General features: G+C 44.9%; 1 protein-coding gene and 1 long non-coding RNA gene across 3 annotated transcripts in view; both read left to right on the forward strand.

Moving 5' to 3' along the window:
* Positions 1-26,211, forward strand: part of FAM124A (family with sequence similarity 124 member A) — a 73,597-nt gene extending 47,386 nt beyond the window's left edge. For both annotated transcript variants that reach the window (XM_066380931.1, XM_066380933.1), the window contains one exon: positions 23,782-26,211. In XM_066380931.1, the coding sequence (XP_066237028.1) occupies positions 23,782-24,588 (807 nt within the window). In that variant the 3' untranslated portion in view covers positions 24,589-26,211. The remainder of the gene's footprint in view (positions 1-23,781) is intronic.
* Positions 19,874-21,186, forward strand: LOC136404421 (uncharacterized). Its single transcript, XR_010751245.1, has 3 exons — positions 19,874-20,134; positions 20,673-20,926; positions 21,005-21,186. It is a non-coding gene; the product is annotated as an uncharacterized lncRNA (long non-coding RNA).
* Positions 26,212-26,554: the final 343 nt, after the last annotated feature.

Here is a 26,554-nt window from a genome sequence, read left to right on the forward strand (position 1 = left end):
ATTGATTTATATTTGCAGTTTTAAGTTGAGAAATATAAGGGTAAGTTTTAGTAAATTTATAGCATTGAAACATTTAAAAACATTTAATAGCCTGACCAGGCGGTGGCGCAGTGGATAGAGCGTCAGACTGGGATTCGGAGGACCCAGGTTCGAGACCCTGAGATCGCCAGCTTGAGCATAGGCTCATCTGGTTTGAGCAAAAACTCACCAGCTTGGACCCAAGGTCGCTGGCTCGAGCAAGGGGTTACTTGGTCTGCTGAAGGCCCATGGTCAAGGCACATATGAGAAAGCAATCAATGAACAACTAAGGTGTCGCAACATGCAATGAAAAACTAATGATTGATGCTTCTCATCTCTCCGTTCCTGTCTGTCCTTGTCTATCCCTCTCTCTGACTCTCTGTCTCTAAAAAAAAAAAAAAGATTTAATATTTTCCATGTTTATATGTTTAATTGATTAGATTTACAAAAGTTAAGTACCGAAAAGATTTTGTTTATTAATCAGGCCACTGAATGACTTAAGAAGAAAATCAATACATTAAATGTATAAATCCGGCCCTGGCCGGTTGGCTCAGTGGTAGAGTGTCGGCCTGGCATGCAAGGGACCCGGGTTCGATTCCCGGCCAGGGCACATAGGAGAAGCGCCCATTTGCTTCTCCACACCCCCCCCCCTCCTTCCTCTCTGTCTCTCTCTTCCCCTCCCGCAGCCAAGGCTCCATTGGAGCAAAGATGGCCCAGGCGCTGGGCATGGCTCCTTGACCTCTGCCCCAGGTGCTAGAGTGGCTCTGGTCGCAGCAGAGCGACGCCCTGGAGGGGCAGAGCATCACCCCCTGGTGGGCAGAGCGTCGCCCCTGGTGGGCGTGCCGGGTGGATCCCGGTCGGGCGCATGCGGGAGTCTGTCTGACTGTCTCTCCCCGTTTCCAGCTTCAGAAAAATACAAAAAAAAAAAAAAAAAAAAAAGTATAAATCCAGGTGAAAGATATTAAAGGAAATTAGTTAAGCTGAAAGAGCCTTTGTAAAAATATGTTAATTGCTAACATTTTGCTAGATTAGTCAATAGAATAATAAGATTTAAAAGTTGAATTTAAATCAGTAAGTTTAAGAAAAAAATGGGACTTGAAATTGAGAACTTTAATTAATTGAATATTAATTTTTCAAAAGTAAAAGTAACTTTTGGGTGTTTTTCTGTTCACAAAAACAGATCAGAAAACCTACATTGGTACTCCAGAATTTTAACTGAGTAACGGAAGGATAATTTAACCCCAGCCAGAACTAATCCAAGTTTAAGCCAGGTCTGGGCCACAAGACAGTGGATGTCCAAGGACCGAACTACTGAACTGGGTGAGTTCAGGACCAGGGAGACAGACAGTTCTGGGGGCCCATTCTCACTCATGGTGTTCTGAGAAAGGTTCTCTTTACTCAGGGCTTTCCCAGATCCCATGGAAAAGGGGGTCTGGCCCATCCCCTCAGTGGTCGTCCGCACCTCCAGCGTGAGCCCAACCTCAGTGACCCCATACCCATATGTCTCCTCCAGCCCTGATACTATAGCAGGGTAAAGTGGTTTGCAGTTCTCCAGGCAAATGGCCAACTGACTACACATCAGGTTGTTGCCACACCTGCAAATGCAAGCCTGCAATGTCTTATCCTTTACAACATATTCATTGCATCCAATCTTGTCTTCAGTGAAAATGTTTATTTATTGGAATATTCGTTGCACATCTACCAAGTCGTCCCATCTTTAGAGCCTTCTGTTTCTGCATCTGTGTCTTGAATAGCAAGGACTTCAAAGACAGGGTTTTTTAAATTTTAATATTTTTACTTTCTTTTCAACCACCCAAGAAATCCCACACATCATTCTGACCAGGAGAGGGCCTAAGGACATAATGAGTAGGAAAGTGAGTTATTGACATATTCCTAGCATGCTTCTTATTGACTCATGAAACTTTGAGGTGCTGTCCCAAATTCTGTTTGCTAAGTAGAGGCATTGTTATGACAAGACTAATCCTAACAGCTGGCATTTTTCCCCAGTGAGGTAGATTTATGGAGAAGATTAGATCTATCTTTGCTCTTTAGAATCTACAAGGACAATGACGTCCATGAGTTCTGAGGAGGGCGGGACGAAGATTTTGTTCAGCCTGGGTCTTTGTTCCGTGGGGCTGAGTTGATCTCTTCTGATGTAGGCTGCCCTGTTTCTGGCACAAGCATTACAAATATAGTCAGTAGTCCTCTGTTTTAAATGAGTTAGCGATAACACTGTAAGAGGAAACTTATGTAAGCCATAACAGTGGTTAGAACTGATGGGAATTCAAGGCTAACAAGCAAGTTTTGTTATTAAAACAATTTCAGATAAGAACAAAGTAAAAAAATTATTTAGAGAGGAATGTCACAGTGGAAACTCCTTCTTCAGAATTTCTATCATCTGTATCATTTTCCAGACAAAGGTTAATTGAGAGGACAACTTCAGTGTACTTTGGCCAAAATAATTGTATAAAACAAGGGTGAAAAAGTGAATGCTAATCTAGGTAACTAACACAACGGTGGAGGATCAAAGAGAAAAGGATATTTCTACGTGCAAGCTCTGCCTCTCTCACTAGATTTCTCAGTGCAGATTGTACAAGGCACAGTTTTCTGTGTCTCGGTTTTCACAGTTTTTTTCAGAATCACAGATACTTGGAGTTAGACAGTCGTAAGAGTTTACATCACAGAGAGTAAGAGGGCTTTTAAAGTTTTGAAGGGTATATAATAATGGAAAGATATTGGCCCAGTAGAACCCAAGCTCTATGTCGATCAGGCGTCCCTGATTCGACTTCCCCGTGCAGTGAGACACTCCTGCTCATCAGCAGGCTGGCAGCCTCTTCGAGACTACTCTTGAGGCAGCTATGAGGATGCTGCTGATCAGTGCTGACACTAACTTCCACCGGAGGAAAAGCATAAGACCGACACACAGCGTTAGTTGCAAGAATCACACAGGCAGTTTATTACTCACTAATCCTTTTGGCGTGCCTGGTACAGTTTAAGGGGGGCCCCTTGGTGTACCCCTCTTGGTTGTCGTTGGTCAGAGCTCAGAGCGGAGTGGAGACAGTCCACAACGTTCGAGTCTGGGCGACTACCTCAGCAGGGGGCCCCCAGCTTTAGTACCTTTTCTGACTAAAGCCTTCTAAAAGGTGTCAATCTACAGGATTATCACCTCAAACCATCTTTTAGGGAGCTCCTTGCAGGGAACCCCTTTTATGTTAATCTACTGAAACATTACATCAAACCACTTTTTTTTTTTTTTTTTTGTATTTTTCCAAAGCTGGAAACGGGGAGGCAGTCAGACAGACTCCCGCAAGCGCCTGACCGGGATCCATTCGGCACACCCACCAGGGGGCGATGCTCTGCCCATCTGGGGTGTCGCTCTGCCGCAATCAGAGCCATTCTAGTGCCTGAGGCAGAGGCCACAGAGCCATCCTCAGCGCCCGGGCAAACTTTGCTCCAGTGGAGCCTCGGCTGCGGGAGGGAAGAGAGAGACAGAGAGGAAGGAGAGGGGGAGGGGTGGAGAAGCAGATGGGCGCCTCTCCTGTGTGCCCTGGCCGGGAATCGAACAAGGGACTCCTGCACGCCAGGCCAACACTCTACCACTGAGCCAACCGTCCAGGACCCAAAACCACTTTTTAAGGTGTTCCTAGGGAAGCTTCTTATTTATGTTAATTTACAGAGTTATGACATCAAGCCACTTCTTATCTATGTATAACTCCACACACACACTAACTGGACCCTGCTCAAAAGTCAGAGTCTGTTTATCATATTTGTACACACTATATTAATTCCTATCCAGATGGCATAACTTCTTTTTTTTTATTTATTTTATTTTATTTATTTTTAGAGAGGAGAGAGAGACAGAGAGGGAGAGAGAGACAGAGAGAGAAGGGGGGAGGAGCTGGAAGCATCAACTCCCATATGTGCCTTGACCAGGCAAGCCCAGGGTTTCGAACCGGCGACCTCAGCATTTCCAGGTCGACGCTTTATCCACTGCGCCACCACAGGTCAGGCCGAGATGGCATAACTTCATTTAATTTCCTTAATTAATTTTAATATTCTATCTTAATTACTTTTATATATTTTCTATTTTTTTATATTTCTATATACTTAATTACTATAACATTATATTAATTACTATAACAGATATACTATCTAGTCATTCAGAATATCACTGTCAGTAGCTATAGAAATAGGTACACACCCCAGGCACAAGAAAAAAATAAAGTCTAGGCATAAGAGGGGATCAGAAAGTTGGCCTAAAACAGCTGTCCCTGGTCTGCCTGCTGGGAAGCTTTTTCTGGTGCCTGGGACCAGTGCAGAAGTTGTTTCAGTTCCCTGGAGAGGGATATTTTGTTACAGCTTCCCAGGAGATTCTTCTTTGCAGCCAGGATTGCAGACTACTGGCCTATGTAATCCAGTGAATTCCGCTCTCATTTCTGCTTCCCTCGGCATGATTTCATGATAGCCTCAGTCTTGAAGTCTCTGCCTGGCAGATATATTGCTCACAAAAATTAGGGACTATTTTGTAGCTTCATATTCATCTAATTTTTGTGAGTAGTACACATGAATTCGCTGATCCTGAAGGTGGTGTGGGGGCTGAAGCTGTGGATACCCAGGAGATGACTGTGGTGACTGGCGGTTTGTTTTTACAAGTTCAGTATTTTTAGATTTCACATATATGTGTTTCATTATCTGACATATATGTGTTTCATTATCTGACTTATCTTACTTAGCATAATGCCTTCAAGGTCCATTCACGTTGTCACAAATGGCAGGACTTTCTTCTTTCTACTGGTTGAATGATATTCCATTGTGTATATGTACACATTTTCTTTATCCATTCATTCATGGATAGGCACTTAAGTTGTTTCCATATTTTTGGCGATTGTGAATAATGCTGCAGTGAACATGGGGTGCATGTATCTCTTTGAAATGTTGATTTCAATTCCTTCAGATATATACTCTGGAGCGGGATTGCTGGATCATATAGTAGTTAGTTTTTAATTTTTTGAGGACCTGCCATCCTGTTTCCATGATGGCTGTACCAGTTTATATTCTCACTACCAGTGTGCAAGGGTTCCCTTTTCTCCACATTCTCTCCAACATGTATTTTGTCACCGTTTTAGTAACAGCCATTCTGACAGGTGTGAGGTGACAGCTCGCTGTGGTTTCAGTCTGCATTTTTCTGATGACTGGTGATGTTGAGCACCTCTTCATGTGCTGACGGCCATCTGAATATCTTCTTTGCAAAAAATGCCTATTCAGATCCTTTGACAATTTTTTATTCAGATTGTTTGTCTTCTGTTACTGAGTTGTATGAGTTCATTATATATTTTGGGTATTAACCCCTTATCAGATACACGGTTTGTGAACATTTTCCCCTATTCTTTGGGTTGTCTTTCAATTTATGGATTGCTTCCTTTGCTGTGCCAAAGCTCTTTAGTTTAATGTAGGCTCACTTTATAGTACTCCAGCCCACTGGGAACTACCAGTGTCACGTGGAAAAAACCTACTCAGGACACAAACTTATGTCAAGAGGAAGAGGGGGAGGCTTGCCAAGGGAAGCAAAGAAGACCTCTTGAATTTCCTTCTCCCTCAGCTTTTTTTTTTTTTTTTGTATTTTTTTCTGAAGTTGGAAACGGGGAGGCAGTCAGACAGACTCCCGCATGCGCCCAACCTGGATCCACCCGGCATGCCCACCAGGGAGCGATGCTCTGCCCTTCTGGGGCGTCACTCTGTTGCAACCAGAGCCATTCTAGCACCTGAGGCAGAGACCACAGAGCCATCCTCAGCACCCGGGCAAACTTTGCTCCAATGGAGCCTCAGCTGCGGGAGGGGAAGAGAGAGACAGAGAGGAAGGAGAGGGGGAGGGGTGGAGAAGCAGGTGGGCGCCTTTCCTGTGTGCCCCGGCCGGGAATCGAATCCGGGACTCCCGCACGCCGACACTCTACCACTGAACCAACCGGCCAGGGCCCTCCCTCAGCTTTTATTGATCAGAAGCAGAACAGAGGTAACAGGATTACAGGGAGGGAGGTCAGGTGATAAGGGGAAAGGATGACTAGTGACTTTTGCTGACGGGGAGAAAGGGCTAATTTTGGTCAATACATTATTTTTCTTTTGCAAAGTAACAAGCAGAAAGAAAGGGGCAATCTAGAACCTCTAGGCTAATTTCCTAAAGCCCATTCACATGCATTCCTTTGCACAAAAGTCACTCACTCACACAGCTTCTTGGTGTTTGCATCCAAGAGACATTCACTCAGGGCTTTTTTTTTTTTAATTTATTTTTTTACAGGGACAGAGAGAGAGTTAGAGAGAGGGATAGATAGGGACAGACAGACAGGAAGGGAGAGAGATGAGAAGCATCAATCATCAATTTTTCATTGTGACACTTTAGTTGTCATTGATTGCTTTCTCATATGTGCCTTGACCATGGGCCTTCAGCAGACCGAGTAACCACCTGCTGGAGCCAGCGACCTTGGGTCCAAGCTGGTGAGCTTTTTGCTCAAGCCAGATGAGCCCGTGCTCAAGCTGGTGACCTTGGGGTCTCGAACCTGGGTCCTCCGCATCCCAATCTGATGCTCTATCCACTGCGTCACCGTCTGGTCAGGCCACTCAGGGCTTTTAACTAAAGTTCCCCAATCCAAGTCATAGAGGGCTCAAGGTTAAATGGGTGATTCCCTACACCACTGGTTTATTTTAGCTTTTGTTGCCTGTGCTTTTGGTGACTATCCAAGAAATCATTGCTTAGACAAAAGATCTTTTGTCCTGTGTTTTATCCTAGAAGTTTTACAATTTCAAATCATACATTTAAATCTTTGATTTGTTTTGAGTTTATTTTGTGTGTAAGGTAGGCAACCAGTTTCATTCTTTTCAATGTGGCTGTGCAGTTTCCACAACACCATTTATTGAAGAGATTATTCTTTCTGCATTGTATAACCTTACCTCCTTTGTTGTAAGTTAATTGACCGTACATATATGGGTTTATTTCTGGCTTCACTATTCTGTTCTATTGCTCTTTATGTCTATTTTAGTGACAATAATATATTTGATTACTATACCTTTGTAATATAATTAGACATCAGGAGGTGTGAGACTTACAGATTTGTTCTTCTTTCTTAAAATTGCTCTGGTTTTGGGGGGGTATTTTGTGGTTTCATACAAATGTTAGGATTGTTCTATTTCTCAGAAAAAAATGCTATTAGAGGTTTGATACAGATTGCTTTGAATAGTATGGATGCTTTAGCAATATTAAATATTACAAGCCATCAACTCAGAGTATCTTTCCACTTATTTTTATTTTCAATTTTTTTCATTAATGTCATATAATTTTCAATGCTCACATCTTTCACCACTTTTGTTCAATTTATACCTAAGTACTTGTTGGGCAAATAAGTTGTAAAATTTGTGTTATTTGGTTTTGCTCACTTTGATTATTAAAAATGGCGCTGCCCACGTGGGGTGGCTAGTTACCTTCATGCTTGGGAAGGGACTTGGTTATGCTAATATGTGCTAGAGGAGGGATTATCCTGCCAAGGTTTTAAAAGGAGGAACTAGGAGGCCATTTTGGAGAGGAGGAGACCACGTTGTTCCAGGGGAGAGAGGCCACGTGTTTGGAGGAGAGGAGGCAGTCAAGATGGCCGGATGCTGAAGGAGAAGCCAGTTTGTGCAGAGAGGAGAAGGGAGATAGGGAACCAGAGGGGATAAGACTGGTGGGGGCTTTGATTCTAGGAAAACTCGGATGTGTCAGTAGCTTTGTGAGCACTGAATGAGTGGGTTTTGGAGCCCAGTGTGTTTGTGTTTACTCACTTGCCAAGTGCGAGCTAGGAATAAAGGTAATGGCTCACCAGGTCTTGCCTGTGCAGTTTCATTGCCGTCTGCCTGAATAAAATGCAAACCTGCAAAAGCTAGGCAACTGTGATGGTGGCCGTGGATACTGGCTTTACAGTACTTTATTCTTTATGATGCAGTTGTAAATGAAATAACTTCTTCAGTTTTTCTTTTTGATAGTTCTTTATTAGTGTATAAAATGCAACAGGTTTTTATATATTCATTTTGTATCTGGCAACTTTACTGAATTTATTGTAACAGTTTTTTTGGTGAAATCTTTTGGGATAATATCTTGTAATCTACAATTAGTAATGGCTTTACTTCTTCTTTTCCAATTTGGATGCTTTTTATTTGTCTTGCTGAATTGCACTGGCTAAGACTTCTAATACTTTGTTGAATAGAAGTGGGGAAAGTGGGTATCCTTGTCTTGTTCCTGATCTTAGAGAAAAAGATGTCAGCATTTCACTATTGAGGGTGATATTGCCTATGGGCTTGTCATATATGGCCTTTATTATGTTGCTGTACATTCCCTCTATACCCTCCTTGTTGAGAATTTGTTATCATAAATGGATGTTGCATTTTGTCAAATGCTTTTTCTACATCTATTGATATGATCATGTGATTTTTATTTTCATTTTGTTAATATCATGTATCATATTGATTGATTTAATTTGTGAATGTTGAACCATCCATATATCCCAGGAATAAATTGCACTTGATCATAGTGTACGATCCTTTTCATGTATTATAGAATCCAGTTTTCTAATATTTTATTGAGGAATTTTTCGTATATTTTCATCAGGGATAATTAGCCTATAATTTTCTTTTTATCTAGTGCCCTTGTCTGTTTCTGTTTCAAGGTAATGATGGCCTCATTAAATGAATTTGGAAGTGTTCCTTTCTCTTCTATTTTTTAGTAGGGTTTAAAAAGGATTGGTATTAATTCTTCCTTAAATGTATGAGAGAATTCACCAGTAAAGACCTCTGATCCTAGACTTTGTTTACTAGGAGGTTTTGATTGCTATTTTAATCTCCTTACTAGTAAAAGTTCAGTTCAGATTTTCTATTTCTTCATGATTCTGTTATTCTTTAGGGATTTATCCATTTCTTCTAGGTTGTTCAATTTGTTGGCATATGATTGTTTTATAGTTGTCTTTTATGAGCCTTTGTATTGCTGTGGTATCCATTTAATGTCTCCTGTTTCATTTTAGTTCTCTTTTTTCTTGATGAATCTACTAACTAAAGCTTTGTCAATTGTGTTTATCTTTCAAAACACTAGTTTTTAGTTTTATTCATCTCTTCTATAAATCTAATTTATTTATGCTTTGATCCTTGTTATTTCCTTTTTCTGCTAATTTTGCTGTTACTTTGTTCTCGTTTTTTAAGGTTCTTGAGGTATAACCAAGGTTTACTTGAGTTCTTTCTTATTTTGTTATGTAGGCATTTATCACTATGAGCTTTCCTCTTAGAACTGCTTTTGCTACATCTCATAAGTTTTGGTATGTTCTGTTTGCATTTTTATTTGTCCGAAGGTATTTTTTTTAATTTTTTTTTTAAATGTCCAAATCTTTTTTTTTTTAGTTTTTTTATTTATTCATTTTAGAGAGGAGAGGGAGAGACAGAGAGAGAGAGAAAGGAGAGACAGAGAGAGAGAAGGGGGAAGGAGCTGGAAGCATCAACTCCCATATGTGCCTTGACCAGGCAAGCCCAGGGTTTCGAACCGGTGACCTCAGCATTTCCAGGTCAACGCTTTTATCCACTGCGCCACCACAGGTCAGGCCTAAATTTTGTTTTTGATCCTTTGGTTTTTCAGGAACATGTTATTTACTCTCCATATGTTTGAATTTAGTGTTTCTCTTATATTTAATATTTAGTTTTATACCATTGTCAGAAAAGATGCTTTATATGATTTTAATCTTCTTAAATTTAAGTCTTGTTTTGTGGCCTGACATATGGTCCATATTGGAGAATGTTTCATGTGCACTTGAGACAGGATTTTCTATATATAACACCTTATCTTCTGCAAACAGATTAGTTTACTTCTTTCTGCTATGGATGTCTTTTATTTATTATTCTTGCCTACTTTTCTTGGCTTGTACTTCCAAGTACTATGTTGAATAGAAATTGTGAGAGGAACAGGAACCCTGTCTTGTTCCTGATTTTAGAGGAAAGAATTTTAACTTTTACCATTGAATATCATATAGGCTTGTCATATATGGCATTAATTGTATACCCAATTTTTTGAGTAATTTATCATGAAAAATGTATTTTATCAAATGCTTTTTCTAAATCTATTGAGATGATCATGTAATTCTTTCCCTTTCATTCCATTAATGGGGGTGTATAACATTTATTGACTTGTTTATGCTGAACCACCCTTGCATCACAAGGATAAATCTTACCTAATCGTGGTAAATTATTCTTTTAATGCACTGTTGAATTTGGTTTGCTAATATTTTGATGATTTTGGAACCTATATTAATCAGACATATTGGTCTGTAATTTTCCTTTGTGGTAGGGCATTTTAAACAGTTTGGGATTTTGGCCAGATAGCTCAGTTGTTTAGATCATTGTCCTGAATCGCAGAGGTTGCCTTTTCGATCCCCGGTCAGGGCACGTACAGGAACAGATTGATGTTTCTTCTCTCTCTCTCTCTCTCTCTCTCTCTCTCTCCCCCCCCCCTTCTCTCTCACTAAAATCAATTTTTAAAAATTTAAAAAGGAAGGTTTAGCTAAAACAAAGGTTACCCTACCCTCTGAATCTGAAGGCGAGAAGAAACGAAAGGATAGAAGAAACTTTCTGATGGCTCATAGAAGGAATACACTTAGACAGAAAATGCAAGCCAGAGGAACAAATGGAAATGGAGCATTTTGCTCTGTGAAGCATTTCAGATGCAGCTTGTATGGAATGCATTATGCAAAATAAAGTTTATTGTATTGTATTTCCAGCCAAACAATGTATAATCTATAGTAATAAATATATATCTCATTTTGGACTCAAAGCATTAATCTAGTTACTCAAAAGAAAATACAAGTAGAGCAAACAGAAGATGATCTTGAGACACTCATTGGACTAAATTTCCCCCTCTCCCCTTGGAAGAATGTTCCAGATTCTAAATTGAGGACTTCATTAATGGCACTATTACTGTGTTGTGATTGTTAAATTTCCTGTAAGGTACGCACTACATACTAAGATCGGCAAGTTATTTTTTTTTCCAAGCTTAAAGTAAAGCTTTGTGTGTGAAAATAAGAATAAGCTGAAAAGATGGTAGTTGTACATTATTTCATCTAGAAAATATAAAAATCAATTTTGTTTTGAAGGTAGGTGTTAAACTGAAATAGCTATTATACCCCAGAGAATGGGGCATTGTGCTCCTCCCTTGACAATTCTTTGTTGTTTAATTCTTTAGAATCTTCATTGTTTTTTTATTCCTGAGAGATTGAACATAGCCTTGTTAAGAAAACAAAAATGAAACTGTAATCAAAGTTTTAAAATAAAGTTAAAAAAAAAAACAATGAAAAGGTAACCTACCAAATGGGAGAAAACATAATATTTGCAAAGCATACATCTGATAAGGGGTTAATATCCAAAATATAAGAATTCTTAAATTTAATAGCAAAAAAAAATTTTGATTAAAAAGTGGGCAAAGAATCTGAATAGACATTTTTCCACAGAGGACATTCAGAAATCAACAGGTACATGAAATCATGCTCAATCACTAATCACCAGGGATAAGCAAATCTATACCATAATGTAATACTACTTCACACCTGTTGGAATGGCTGTTATAAAACAGGAAAATCACAAGTGTTGTCAAGGATGCAGAGAAAGCTAACCCTTATGCACCACTGGTGGGACTATAGATTGATTGGTGCACCCACTATGGAAAATAGTATAGAGATTTCTTAAAAAGTTAAAAAAAGAACTACCATATTATCCAACCATTACACATCTGGGTATTTATCCAAAGGAAACAAAAACACTAGTTCAAAAAGATATTTGTCCCTTTCATGTTCATTTCAGCATTAGTTCATAAATGGATGAATGGATAAAGAAATGTGGCATATATATGTACAGTGGTATTTTATTCAGCTATAAAAAGGAGATCCTGCCATTTTGACAACATGGATGGAACTTGAGTGCATGAGCTCACTTATATGTAAAATTTTTTTAAAAAGTCCCTGGCCAGTTGGTTCAGTTGATAGAGTGTCAGCCCAGCATGCAGACATCCCAGGTTTGAGTCCCAATCGGACACATACGAGAAGTGACCATCTGCTTCTCCTCCACTCTCCCCTTTCTCTCTCTCTTCCTTCTCGCAGCCAGTGGCTTGGTTGGTCCAAGCTTTGGCCTCAGGTGCTGAAGATACCTCAGTTGATTAGAGCATCAGCCCTAGACAAGGGTTGCTGGGTGGATCACAGTCAGGGTATATGCAGGAGTCTCTCTCTCCCCCCTCCTCTCACTTAAAAAAGAAAAAAGAAAAAAAATCCTAACTCATAGATATAAAGAACGGATTGGTGATTGCCAGGGGTGGGGGTTGAAAGTGGTCAAAACGTACAAACTTCCCTTTATAAAATAAGTCCTGAGTATGTAATGTATAGCATGGTGACTATAACTAATACTGTGTTGTATATTAAAGTTGCTAAGTAGATTAAAAATTCTCATAAGAAAATATTTTAATTATATATGGTAAAGGGTTAACTAGACTTACTGTGATGATCATTTCACAGTATATACAAATATCAAATCATTATTTTGTTCACCTAAAACTAATAAAATGTTATACATCTACTACTTTTTAATTAAAATTTTTAGGAATGGTTTTAAAGACAATGTAGGCTTTGCCTGTGGGTAATATTCTTTGTAGGTATATGAAAACTACAAAGAAGACAGTGAAAAGACAAGGTAAATGTGATGTTTTTCATGAAAACAAAAATCTAATTTTTTTGTGTGTGACAGAGACAGAGAGAGAGACAGAGAGAGGGACAGACAGGGACAGACAGACAGGAAGGGAGAGAGATGAAGAGCATCAATTCTTTGGTGCAGCACCTCATTCATTGACTGCTTTCTCATATTTGCCTTGACCAGCGGGCTACAGTGAAGCAAGTAACCCTTTGCTCAAGCCAGTGATCTTGGGCTTCAAGCCAGCAACCATGGAGTCATGTCTATAATCCTACACTCAAACCAGCGACCTTGCGCTCAAACTGGTGAGCCTGCGCTCAAACCAGCTGAGCCCATGCTCAAACCGGTGACCTTGGCTTTTGAACCTGGGTCCTCTGCATCCCAGTTCAACACTATCCACTGCACCACCACTTGGTCAGGCAAAAAATCTAATTTCTTATGTGAACCCATTGCCCAATTTCCTTTAGACTGTCCCTTATTTTGATTAGTCCCTAGCTTAAAAGGCCCATTCCTGGTTCTTTGCACAGCAGATGATGTCATTATGGTAGTTGTCTAGACTAAGAGGAAATGATCTTTCTCAAAAAGGGAAGGTATGAAGTTAAGAGAGAACTCCCTGAACCACCCGTGAGACACCATGAATGACCTGTGACACCCTGCCAAGGGTACAGGGACAAGGACAGAGTCACCTTCCGTAAGGGTTCTATCCATGTGCCAGGGGATGAGCCCGTTGACACCCAGATCCTTGACAAAGGTGCTTTACCTTAGACCTCTTTACATCCCCAGCTGCAAACCGCTTATGCCTGAAGTTGAGTGAGAAGTCCAAGGGTCTGTTACTGCATTTCAGTTTTGTTTTGGGGTTGTTGTTTTTTCGGTTTTTTTGAGGGGGGAGTGGTTTCAGGGACATAACCAGATCTCCCTGGCTGGTTGCCTTAAGTGGATATATTTATGTAATGCTAGCTGTTCCTTAGAGAAAGTTCCATAAATAGCCAAGAAGGGAACTACTGGATTCCAGTGAGTCAGCTAGCCTGCATTGCTTCAGGAGAGGAAAGGAAGCCACTCCAAGGTGCATTGCTGCTGTCCCTTGGATCAGCTCTGGAGGGCTGCCCCAGACAGCTGGAAGCCAGGGGAGCAGGGAGGCTCCCATGGGAGGGGGCACACAGTGTAGTTTCACTCTGGAAAGGTCCACAGGGGAGGAGTTTCCTGAAACAGCTACCAGGACGCATTCTCAGCATCTAGTTAGTGTTCCTGGTCAAGTCACAGACAAGCAGACAGATGCTGGAAACAGGCACCTCCAGGCAAAGGGCCCAGAAAGAAGCTCCATCCTTTGCACATGCAAGTTGTTCTGCCTCGAGGCAGGACTGGGGAATAAACCCAGCCCTGCTGCAGGAGCATCACACCTTACCCTGGGCCCAGGCTGGGAGCTGGGGCAGGAGTCTCCCTAGCCACCCTCTCCAGCTCCCTGCTCCAGGCTCCAAGCAGTTATCACTGGCTGTGCAGTTCCTGCTGGAATCCCGCTGTGGTGAAGGCACCGGTGCCACCTCTCTTCAAAGAATCCGAGCTAGGGTTTATCGGGACTCCTGAGGTGGTGAAAATAAGACAGAGCACAGTGGTGAAAGGCTGCAAAGCCACAGAGTAGTCATCCTCAGGCGGTTCCTGGTTTAAAGTCACGTCACACCACTTGCTCCCTCACAGTGGGAAGACTTGATGTCCCTTAGCAGTCCCTCGCATGGGAGGTTGGGCTTCTGCTTCTCCTACAGCGGTCCCCACAGAGACTCCCTTTTCCAGACAGAGCCAGGCTGAGCCGCTGCCCACCAAGGCCATGCACCCCAGGTAGGACTGAAGTCTCGGTAGGCTGGCGGACACACACCAAGTCAGAAAATGATGCAGGGGCGGCCCTGGCCAGTTGGCTCAGTGGTAGAGCATTGGCCCAGTGTATGGAAGTCCCAGGTTTGATTCCCGGCCAAGGGCACACAGGAGAAGCGCCCATTTGCTTCTCCACCCTTCCCCTCTCCCTTCTTTCTATCTCTCTCTTCCCCTCCTGCATCCAAGGCTCTATTGGAGCAAAAGTTGGCCCAGGAGCTGAGGATGGCTCCATGGCCTTCGCCTCAGGCACTAGAATGGCTCTGGTTGCCCTAGTGGACATGTCGGGTGGATCCTGGTCGGGAACATGCGGGAGTCTTGTCTCTCTGCGCCCCCTGCTTCTCACTTCAAAAAAATACCAAAAAAATAAAAAATAAAAAATTTAAAAAAAGAAAGTAACACAGGGGTACCCAGGACATTGGGGAAAATAAGACATTTTAACTACTAAACATTGTCCCTGGAATTTCCTTCTCTTAAAGAGCCTCATGACATTTTTCACTTTTATTTAGCCAAACTCAAAGGATTGCTTTGTCTCCCTAGCAGCCGCCCAGCTGTGACACCTCTCAGGCACACCTGGGGGGCTGTCTCAGGTTAAGCTGACTTGCCCCAAAGGTGTGACTCTTCATTTATGCTTACGCTCCTGTTATGTGCTGGGCACTGCGCTGGGAACCACTGAGCAGACTCTCCCTGGGAGCAGAGAGCCTTGCAGAGAGATTGTTAACCAGGGTGGGACAGTACAGGGCAGGGCAGGACAGGGGAGTACAGGGCAGGGCAGGGCAGTACAGGGCAGGGCAGTACAGGACAGGGCAGGACAGGGTAGGGCAGGACAGTACAGGGCAGGACAGGGCAGGGCAGTACAGGACAGGGCAGGGCAGTACAGGGCAGGGCAGTACAGGGCAGGACAGGGCAGTACAGGACAGGGCAGTACAGGGCAGGGTAGTACAGGACAGGGCAGGGCAGGGCAGGACAGGGCAGGGCAGTACAGGACAGGGCAGGGCAGGGCAGGACAGGGCAGTACAGGGCAGGGCAGTACAGGGCAGGGTAGTACAGGACAGGGCAGGGCAGGGCAGGACAGGGCAGTACAGGGCAGGGCAGTACAGGGCAGGGCAGGGCAGGGCAGTACAGGGCAGGGCAGTACAGGACAGGGCAGTACAGGGCAGGGCAGTACAGGACAGGGCAGGGCAGGGCAGGACAGGGCAGTACAGGGCAGGGCAGTACAGGGCAGGGCAGGGCAGGGCAGGGCAGTACAGGGCAGGGCAGTACAGGACAGGGCAGTACAGGGCAGGGCAGTACAGGGCAGGGCAGTACAGGGCAGGGCAGGGCAGGGCAGTACAGGGCAGGGCAGGGCAGGGCAGGGCAGGACAGGGCAGGGCAGTACAGGGCAGGGCAGGGCAGGGCAGGGCAGGACAGGGCAGTACAGGGCAGGGCAGTACAGGGCAGGGCAGTACAGGGCAGGGCAGGGCAGGACAGGGCAGTACAGGGCAGGGCAGTACAGGGCAGGACAGGGCAGTACAGTACAGGGCAGTACAGGGCAGGGCAGTACAGGGCAGGGCAGGGCAGTACAGGGCAGGGCAGTACAGGGCAGGGCAGGGCAGTACAGGGCAGGGCAGGACAGGGCAGTACAGGGCAGGGCAGGGCAGTACAGGGCAGGGCAGTACAGGACAGGGCAGTACAGGGCAGTGCAGGACAGGGCAGGGCAGGACAGGGCAGTACAGGGCAGTGCAGGACAGGGCAGGACAGTACAGGGCAGGACAGGGCAGGGCAGGGCAGTACAGGGCAGTACAGGGCAGGGCAGTACAGGGCAGGACAGGGCAGGACAGGGCAGGGCAGGACAGGGCAGGACAGGGCAGTACAGGGCAGGGCAGTACAGGACAGGGCAGTACAGGGCAGGGCAGTACAGGACAGGGCAGTACAGGGCAGGGCAGTACAGGACAGGGCAGTACAGGGCAGGGCAGTACAGGACAGGGCAGTACAGGGCAGGACAGGGCAGTACAGGGCAGGACAGGGCAGGGCAGGTAAGCACAGGGCCAAGCAGGGCAGGGTCTGAGGGCTTGGTTGGGAGGCTAGGGGACATGACCACAGAGCAGCAAGCCCTGCTGAGAGGATCACACCACAGGAAGAACCATCTCAGCTCGAAACTTTCTATGCCATATTCAGCTAGGTCTCCCATGGACAATAAACCTGGAGCTGCTTAAAACTGAAGCATCCTGAGGAGAATGGCCTCTTGATCCTGAGAAGAACCACACCTTACCCAGTCACAGCCTGTACTAAAAGCCTGTGCATCCTAGTCTTCAAATCAGACCATCACGAGTCTCCTTAATCGCGGCTTTTCCAAAGGTTGTGGGATTTCAATTCACTGTGCAGAGCCTGCAGGACGGGAACAGGAGCCTGCAGGACGGGAACAGGAGCCTGCAGGACGGGAACAGGAGCCTGCAGGACGGGAACAGGAGCAGCAGGTCCTGGGGACAAACACACAGACCCTGACTGGAGAGACTGAGGGTTAAGGAGAGGGTGAGGAAGGCTGCACAGAGAAGCATGGGAGTCATGAGTATCTGAATCGATGACTGAGAGGAAACTCATGAAAGCAACATAACATGTGCCTCATCTGGTTAGAAGTGGAAGACTACCGTGGTATTGTATACAGTCCTCCCAGCACTAATCTCACCCCTCCCTTAATCCTGTCCCCTTCAGTCTTCCCTGCGACTCTGGCTATGCCACCGTCTTGCTCTCCACCTTCAGGGTTTAAAGCGCAGGTGCTTTGTTTGGGTGGGATTCAGGGCCAGCAAAAACAAGACTCCTCGTACCTCTCAGGGGCTCACCTCCTCGTTCATGCCTCCAGCCTCTGCTCCGGCTGCTTCTGTGCCTGCAAGGCCTTCCGTGCTGCGCCCTCTGCCCCCTGCTGGCAAACACCTCTTCCACTTCTGAGATTTCACCTGCGCAGCACTCTCCGAAGCCAGCTTTCCCACCCTACCCCATGCTGCCTTGCTCCTCTGTAAACCTACCAGTCCCTCCTTTGTGCCCGACATGCCCGAAATGCTGCTTCTCCTCTATCATCATGGCATCCATAAACATGTGGTGTTCATTGTTGGGGGCTAAGACCATGTCTTGCTCAAAATTACCTGTGCCTGGCCCTCTGGACCTTGTTCACATCGAAGAGCACATAGAGCCCTGGCCAGTTGGCTCAGTGGTAGAGCGTCGGCCTGGCGTGCAGGAGTCCCGGGTTCGATTCCCAGCCAGGGCACACAGGAGAAGCGCCCATCTGCTTCTCCACCCCTTCCTCTCTCCTTCCTCTCTGTCTCTCTCTTCCCCTCCCGCAGCCAAGGCTCCATTGGAGCAAAGTTGGCCCGGGCACTGAGGATGGCTCCATGGCCTCTGCCGCAGGTGCTAGAATGGCTCTGGTTGCAACAGCACCCCAGATGGGCAGAGCATCGCCCCCTGGTGGGCATGCTGGGTGGATCCCAGTCGGGCGCATGCGGGAGTCTGTCTGACTGCCTCCCCATTTCCAACTTCAGAAAAATACACACGCACAAAAAAAGAGCACATAGAAAATGATAATGATATTTATGTGGTACAAGAGGCTTCTAGTTAAAAAGATTACTATCTCGGCATAACCCATTCAAAGCTTCAACATAGCAGTTGAGAAACTCTGCTTAAACAGCCCACAGTTAATGTTGATTGAAAGAATGAATCCATTGGACCTGGCCAGTTGGCTCAGTGGATAGAGCGTCAGCCTGGCATATGGACGTCCTGGTTCAATTCCCGGTCAGGGCACACAAAAGAAGTGACCATCTGCTTCTCTTCCCCTCCCTCTCCCCCTTCTCACTCTCTTCCCCTTTCACAGCCAGTGGCTCAATTGGTCCAAGCATCAGCCTCAGGCACTGAGGATAGTTTGGTTGATTTAAGCATCGATCAGCCCCAGATGAGGGGGTTGCTGAGTGGATCTCAGTCAGGGCACATGCAGGAATGTCTCACTGTCTCCCCTCCTGTTGCTTAAAAAGGAGTCAATTAGTTTGTTTATAGGATTAAGAGATATCTGACATTAGCAAATAGGGTCTTAGAAATCAATAAAAGGAGTAGTCAGATAGAAGAAATATAATTAAGACTTATACAACCCCAGCAGAAGAATAAGTATGTGGACTTCTTAAGCACCAGACTCCATTGCCAACTTGACTTTCCGTTCTGGCTTTTCATGCCCCTGCACACTCTAACCAAGCCAAACTGCTTGCTGCCCCCGCAAGTCCCTTGCTGTCCACTCAGCCTCTGTGCTGGGCTCTCTCTCCAGCCACGTCACTGCTAACAGGACAGCTGTCCATCTCGAAGGCTCACCTGTGTGGCCACCTCCACTGCAGACCCCTCTGCTCCCTTTGGTGGGTGTGGTCTCTCCCTCACAGCCCTGTCATTGGGACTGTCATCACAGTCTCTTGTCTGGGGTTACTTCTTCTTGTTCTCTGTCCTTTCAATGAAATATAAGTTTTATGTGGACAGAGTACTCCTCATTGTGGTTTCCTCTCTTTTACCTGTAATAAGTACTCAATAAAGTTATATTACATTGAACTACATTTCCCAAGTGGCTGTGGGAAAACCAAGTTCGTCCTGAATAGGGAGGCAGGAGTGTTTGTTGTCCAGGGAAGGGCTAGTGTCTCTGCCTTCCAAGTGCCAGGAAATATCCCTTATAGGAAACCTCAGTCGGACCCTTTTCATATCTCAGGGATTCATAAATCAGATCTATTATCCCATATGAAATAGAGCCAGACCCACGATCCCCAAATCTATTATTTAATTGAAACTTTGCATTGTGAAGTTGCCCTATAGGCTTGGGCTTTGAGCTCGGCCAGAGGAAGAATCTGAGAGGAGCAGACCCTGGTGGAACAGAGGTTTCCAGTTATGTGCACCAGAAATGGGTTCCTGCTGAGTTGCAGGAGGGTGGGGAGAACGGAAAGACAGGGATGAGGCTGTAGGGTTACAACTGCTTGTCTATAGCCTATGGCAGGCATGGCCACATCCGGCCCGCATAATGAGTTTATGAGGCCTGCGATTAAATTTTTAATATTCTCCGCACAACGCACTGTGGAAATGAAATAAGTGGTACTTTTAAATCGTTATACATAAACTACGATATCTAATCATTGTACAACAATGAAAGTTAAAATCTCAGCTACTCAGAAGCAAAAGCGTCTTTGATTATTGGAAATCGAGATATTTAAGAAGATAGTTGTTAGATTCAAGGAGTACTGACATGCTGGGGCTGCCAAGAGTGTACAAGGTTTGGGGGGCTGCAGTGTTCCCCTGTGTGGGTTGCCTGCAGTCCCTGTGCAGGTCTGCAATAAAACTTATAAAATTCACTTTGGGTCTGCTGTAGTCTATCTCGCTGGGATGTAACAGATGGAGGCCCCCAGCGAGATTGGCCATGTAAGACCCCTCCTCACAGAGTGGGCTGCAGCAGACGTTGGTAGCTGGCCAGCCTCTGGCAGTTGCCGTTTGGAAACTGAATTTGGCTGATTCGAAACATTTGGAGTCTTGAGACTGTTTGGTAAGGAAGCTTTTGGTAAATAAGCTTCCTCTTTGAATATTTGGAAACAGAGCTCTGGTTAGAAAAGGGTGTAGTGGAGCAGGCGGGACACCACCTGATTTCTCCTCACCCAGTCGGGGAATGCAGGACGCTGCCTTCTCCCTTTGGTTTTGGTTTAGAAATTTTGTTTGTTTTGTGTGCATATTTGGTTTGTTTGTCTGCTACTAGAATGGCCAACTTAAGAGCAGACTGGCCAAACCAAGGATTGCTAGACCCATAGATAACATAGAGAGTCTAGCGTACTATCACCAGCACCCACCTGCAGGCAGGTGGCATGGTCAGTATGCAGCCAGTATAGCAGCAGAAGTAGAGAAAGAAAAGGCAGCCAGGCTGCAGCTGGCTGCAGGAGAAGTGGCAGGCTCCCTTCACAGTTTCAGGCACTTGCCCCTCCTCCTTGGGCACCAGCTCAAGGGCTGAGCCACTGCTTAGTCTGGCAAAAGATAACAGTGCAGTAAGCTAGAGGTTATCTGTTGTTGTATTCCCAGTTTTGCTCTCTTAGTCAAGCCCCTCAGTGAGATCTTCTGAGCATGGCTTTTAAGGTCTATAATGACCAAGGAAGTAACAGAAAAGGCAAATAAGGCCCAAAAGAAGTCAGGAAATACCAACTTTTGGCTCCAGCGCCCTAAGGGGCTTCATAGCTTTCATCAAGGCCCTGCTCCAGAGTGGAAAGAAAGGTCATTGAACTGAAGCCTGCCAGGCTTCCTGGCCCCATCAAGGGACACGTCTGTGCTGTGAAAAGAGGGACATGAGAAGGTTACTCAGCAAACTGTTCAAAGACTGTCCAAGAGGCACTTCTAGAAGTACACCACCCAAGGACTGACTCCCACCTAGACGGGTCCAGACACCATGATCCTGACAACTCCCACTACTGCCAAGGCAGAAGGCATACCCGCCTGGGTCCACCGCAGCCGGCTGAAGCTTGCAGTCCCAGCAGAAACACCTTTGTGGACAGCGAAGACTGACCCTGCCAACCCTTGTAAGCTGACCCTGAGAAGGACCGCATGCCCTGCTTCAGCCACAAACCAGAAGTTAACTGGTCCACGTATGGACACTTTGGGGAGGGAGGGAAACTAAGGTAAAGGAAAGCCAAGTAAGTCATCTTAAGGTTTGATGCATGCACTGCTATGAGTCATACAGAAAGGGAGTGTAAGTCCCTTAGCTGAGAGAGAAGCTATAAGGTAAATGAAAAGTTATGTATGTGCTCATAGCTACCACTATAGAATAATCTGTGAATATTGGTCATGTGTCCAATAGGCTACTTATGAAAAGGACACCTCCAAAAAGCAATCTTTAAAAGAGGATTACTTAGTACTAACTTAGTCTTTGCTGAAGGTTAAGGTTTTTGGGAATTAAGAATTCTGATAAATTAGAAAGGAATTGTATGGTTTTGATAATAGAAGGTATAAGGTGTAGAGGTACTTTTGAAAAGAAAAGGAAAAGCAAGTTGTTATGAAGGCCAGTTATTCCTGGATAAGAAAGTGCATAAAAGTTGAAGGTTTATGTAAGTTGCAGAAGGTTTGTGTAAGTTGCAGAAGGTTTGTGTAAGTTGCAGAAGGTTTGTGTAAGTTGTAGAAGGTTTGTGTAAGTTGCAGAAGGTTTGTGCAAGTTGTAAGAAGTTAATACAGAGAAGAAAAATACAAGGCAGAAAGAAATTAGTCCGTAAAGCTTGTAGTACTAAGGGCACACTATCAGCATGCCAGCACATACTAGGGAAGACCCTTGATCCAATTAGCTTATAGCTACAGCTAAAATAGAAAATTCTCATGAGCCCCAGCCTTACACCATTCTCCCCACTGATGAAGAATCAAGGATTTGATTTATGTCCAAAAGAGATGGGGGAATGTTAGATTCAAGGAGTACTGACATGCTGGGGCTGCCAAGAGTGTACAAGGTTTGGGGGGCTGCAGTGTTCCCCTGTGTGGGTTGCCTGCAGTCCCTGTGCAGGTCTGCAATAAAACGTATAAAATTCCCTTTTGGTCTGCTGCGGCCTATCTCGCCAGGATGTAACAATAGTGATACGCAGAAAAGAATTCCGTGTGACTAATATAGGGTTAACTTCCAATAATTGGTTGAATGGATTTGTGATACTTCTCTATTTTTTAAAAAAAATTCCATTATAAAGATTTACAACTTTTCTAGTCGTCTGTGCAATTTTTATAAGCAATTGAATAATGGAAAATATGGAAATTTAAAAAAACTTGCCAAGGAATATTTAGTAATCTTCAGCTCAACTTATATTTGTGAACAAACTTTTTCTTTAATGAATCTAAATAAAAGTACAAGATCAAGATTGAATGATTTACATTTGGAGGTTGTGTTAAGAATAGCTCTACAAGTATAGAGCCAGACATTAAAAAATTAATAGGTGATGCAAAGTGCCTCAACACATCACATTAGTTTTTTTGTTAATTTGCTCTACTAAATTACTTACATTTATTCATAAACAAATTACATAATAAAATTTTGTTTACTTAAATGAATCGTTTTTGTATTTAACATTTTTTAATTTTAATATTTCATCCGGCTCGTGAAAAAAGTTTTCTTTCTAAACTGGCCCGGGGGCAAAAACTGTTGGCCACGCGTGCCCTATGGGCATTTGAGGGATTAGTTTGTAGTCACAACTCCCTTTCCTGTGCAGTGTCTGAAAGGCAAAATAGTCATGGTTCCTAGGAGCAAGTGAAAACTGTTCATCTCCTGCTAGCCCCTCACTCATTGAAGATTTAGTACCCTGAGCCATGGGCCAGCCCTTGGGTGTGTTCTGGTGATCATACTCTTGCTGGAATCAAGTCTTATGTTGATCTGATCTGGGATTGTCTGTGCAAACCCCATCCTGACTGCTTACCTCCTCTTGTCAGTAACATTCCCAAAGAGTGGTGCTGTGGTCAGAGGGAAAGAGCCTTCAAACATTCTTTTTGTATTTAATGTTAATTCTTATCTCCTCTCTGCCAGGCCTTACTTGAAGTGTTCTTCACTATTGTGACAAGTTGCTGGGTCTCTTTCTAAGTCCTGATTGGTATCACTCCAAGCTCTGCTACCTCTGTCTTTGTTTTAGAATTTAAAGAATAAAATTTATTGGCCCTGGCTGGTTTGCTCAGTGGTAGAGCATCCGCCCAGCATGTGGATATCCCAGGTTTGAGTCCTGCCCAGGGCACACAGGAGAAGTGCCCATCTGCTTCTCTCCCCTTCCCCCTCTCCTTTCTCTCTCTCTCTCCCCCTCCTGCAGCCAAGGTTCCATTGGAGCAAAGTTGACCGGGCGCTGAGGATGGCTCCATGGCCTCTGCCTCAGGTGCTAGAATGGCTTCAGTTGCAACAGAGCAACACTCCCAATGGGCAGAGCATCACCCCCTGATGGGCTTGCTGGGTGGATCCCAGTTGGGCACATGTGGGAGTCTGTCTCTCTGCCTCCCTGCTTCTCACTTCAGAAAAATACAAAAAAAATAAAATAAAAAAAAGAATAAAACTTATTGCTACAACATTGCTGAAAGTTTGCAATTATGAGAGAGTGTGTTTGATAAGTTTACAATTATGAGAAAGTGTGTTTGATGATGTGTTTAACAATAAATCCGCTTCCCAGGTGACTAGCCGGATATGCCCTCTTCCCTCTACAGGCACAAAGGGTGCACAAGAAGTTTCCTAAACCCAGAAGAGCTTACCACTCCTCGGAGCAGGAACCTCAGTCCATACCGTCCCCAAGCTCCACCTCACCGAGCCGCACACCTGGAAGCAGCCAGCAGCGCCTACTGGACAGTCCACACGAGGGGCCCAGCCAGACGGTCCTGCCTGCTGGGCACCAGCAGGAATTTGCCCGACAAGCCAGCAGCACCCCCAGCCTTCCCTGGTCTTTCCAGAGAAGCAAGTCCTTGTTTTGTCTGCCCACAGAAGACCCCTCCCTGGCCTTCTCGTCTGTACCACAGTGCTTTTCAAACACTGGTGCCCCAGGGCACTGGACGTCGACCTGCAGACCCAGCCACCTTCTCTCCATTGATGACTTAGAGGGATCCCAGGAGACAGATGTGGACACAGGCCTGCGGCTGTCCTCCTCGGACCTGTCTGTGGTCTCTGCGTATTCTGCACCCAGTAGATTCTGCAGCACCTTGGAAACACCCATCCCATCCAAAAGATGTGGCAGCCACTGTTCCAAGCACAGAGGTTCCAGAGAAGGACCACTTCCCACCAGTAGCAGGGTGACCATGGAGAGCTCCGGGGCTTCCCTCCATCGCTTTACCAAAGGGCTTTCCAGCTCCTTAGTGACAGCAGGTGCTGCTCCCCCAGCCTCTGGTGCTGCCTCACTCTCAGAGTCCTCCTCCAAGCTCCCTGGTGATTCTTCCAATAACGAGCCGACTGGCAGAGACATCCCTCCACCCCCAGCACCAGCTGTACCCGGGGACAGTGACACAGAGGAATTCTATATCTGAATGCCCTTGACTCTGGCTTTCTCAGGCACACAGGCTCCGCCTCCTCCGTTTCACAGATGTTACCTGCTTCACAGGATGTTAGCTGTTTGCCGGGCCACTCATTCTAGGGACTAGGTGGTCAAGTATTGGCATTGTTATACAAATAAATTCTCAACAAATTTAAGTCGTAAAGTATATTTTTTGAATACTCAGCTCCATTTGAGATATGGTTTAGTGTCTTTATACAATGTAAATGCTTTATACAATTATTTGAAACAAAAAGAAAACCTAGTTAGAGCTGATTTGGCAATTTTTTATGCTGTGAAGGAAGAACAATTAAAGCCAAAATGTTGAATGTGGGAAAGATACTAAGTGACTTGTATGAGAAATTAGCACACAATAACATCATGTAGGACTTACTGTGTTTTTCAGATAGACTTGCATTACCAGAGAACAGGGAGCCTAAGATTTCCCAAGAACTGCATATAGTGAAAAAAGCCAGCTTGACAGACAGCTATACACATAACTCAGACTACATTCAGACCTCACTCCGGTGCCTTGCAACATCTGAAGTCTGGATTTACGCTGAAGTGGCTCATATGCTTTATAAGGATTTTGCATGAGTAGCAGACTGTTGGTGCATTTAAAATATGAGTTAAGTTCCAAACACTAGATTTTGTATTTACCTCTCAACAACATATTCACTGTAATGAGTGAGGGGCTGCAGAAAACCACTCTGCCACCTGGATTTGTTTGGATCACTGAGGAGGAATTGTTCATTAGAGTAACAGAACCATAGGATGTGGACACAATGGGTAGGTCGTCTTAGGGTCCTTCAGTTTTAAAAACCGCAATCTAAGAGCTATAAATGTATATAGATCTGTTAAAATGATAGGAGCCATATTTTATACTTTTTCCAGTAAGTATGCATTGTCACCAAGTCTTTTTCATTTTTAAATAATTTGTCACATTTTAACCAGCATTTCAGTTGCTCTAAACTTAATGCTGCCTTCATGGACACTGCTGCAGTGCTAGCCTTGCCCGAGTGCACAGGCACCTTCCATTGGAGCTGGAGCTTCCAGCCGACCTGCCCTTCCTGCCTGCTGCCTGCTCCTGTCACAGTGCAAATGGTGTTCACACCTCACCTCTCTCCTGTAAGGGCTCCATTTACAGTTCCAACCTCAGCAACGCCAAGTGCTGGTTTCGGGGATAATTCTGAGCTGCCCCTGGTTGCTGCTTACCTTTGGGGGAAGGAGAGTGTGTGTTTCGTGCTCATTTCCCAGCACGGTGCTCCATGCCTGTGTTATTCCCGGCCCATTTGCACCTCTCTGGAGGTGCCCACAACCAGCCCAGACACAGCCTCAGAATCCTTCTCCCAAGGCCCTCCAGGCAGCTAATACCAATCATCAGACTTGCACTGAAACCTCCTTTTTTCCACCCCAGTAAATGAAAGCTTAGATCTTTCCCCAAACATCTTGGATATTCCAGGACTCCGAAATACAATATTCTGCTGCAACTTAAGTAAATAAAAATATAGTCTCTTATAATTCTAAACCAGCAGTGAGCAAACTGTTTCTGGAAAGGTCTAGATAATACGTATCTTAAGTTTTGCCAGCCAGATGGTCTCTAGAGTAACTATTCAACACTGACCTTAGAGCGCGAGAGCAGCCACGGGCAATATGTAAATAAGTGGGGAGTGGCCGCATCCCAATGGAACTTTATTTACAGGAACAGGTGGAGGGCCAGATTTGGCTCAAGAGTTGTCGTTTGCCAGTCCTTCTGTTAGACTGAGGTCAGTTTAAGACCCCAGCCACAGCCAGCAACAAAGAGTCTAGGCCTGCAGCCTTCTGCTGCTGTGATGCTTGAGGCCAAGAACCAAGCTCCGGGAGTCCCACCAGCGAAGATAGAGCCACCGGGCACAGAGCAGTGAGGGCTTCTTCCTGCAGAGAGGACTCCCCCAGAGCCACTGGCTGTCCACCTTCTGCCC

Source organism: Saccopteryx leptura, chromosome 4, assembly GCF_036850995.1.
Source record: "Saccopteryx leptura isolate mSacLep1 chromosome 4, mSacLep1_pri_phased_curated, whole genome shotgun sequence".
Lineage (NCBI taxonomy): Eukaryota > Metazoa > Chordata > Mammalia > Chiroptera > Emballonuridae > Saccopteryx > Saccopteryx leptura.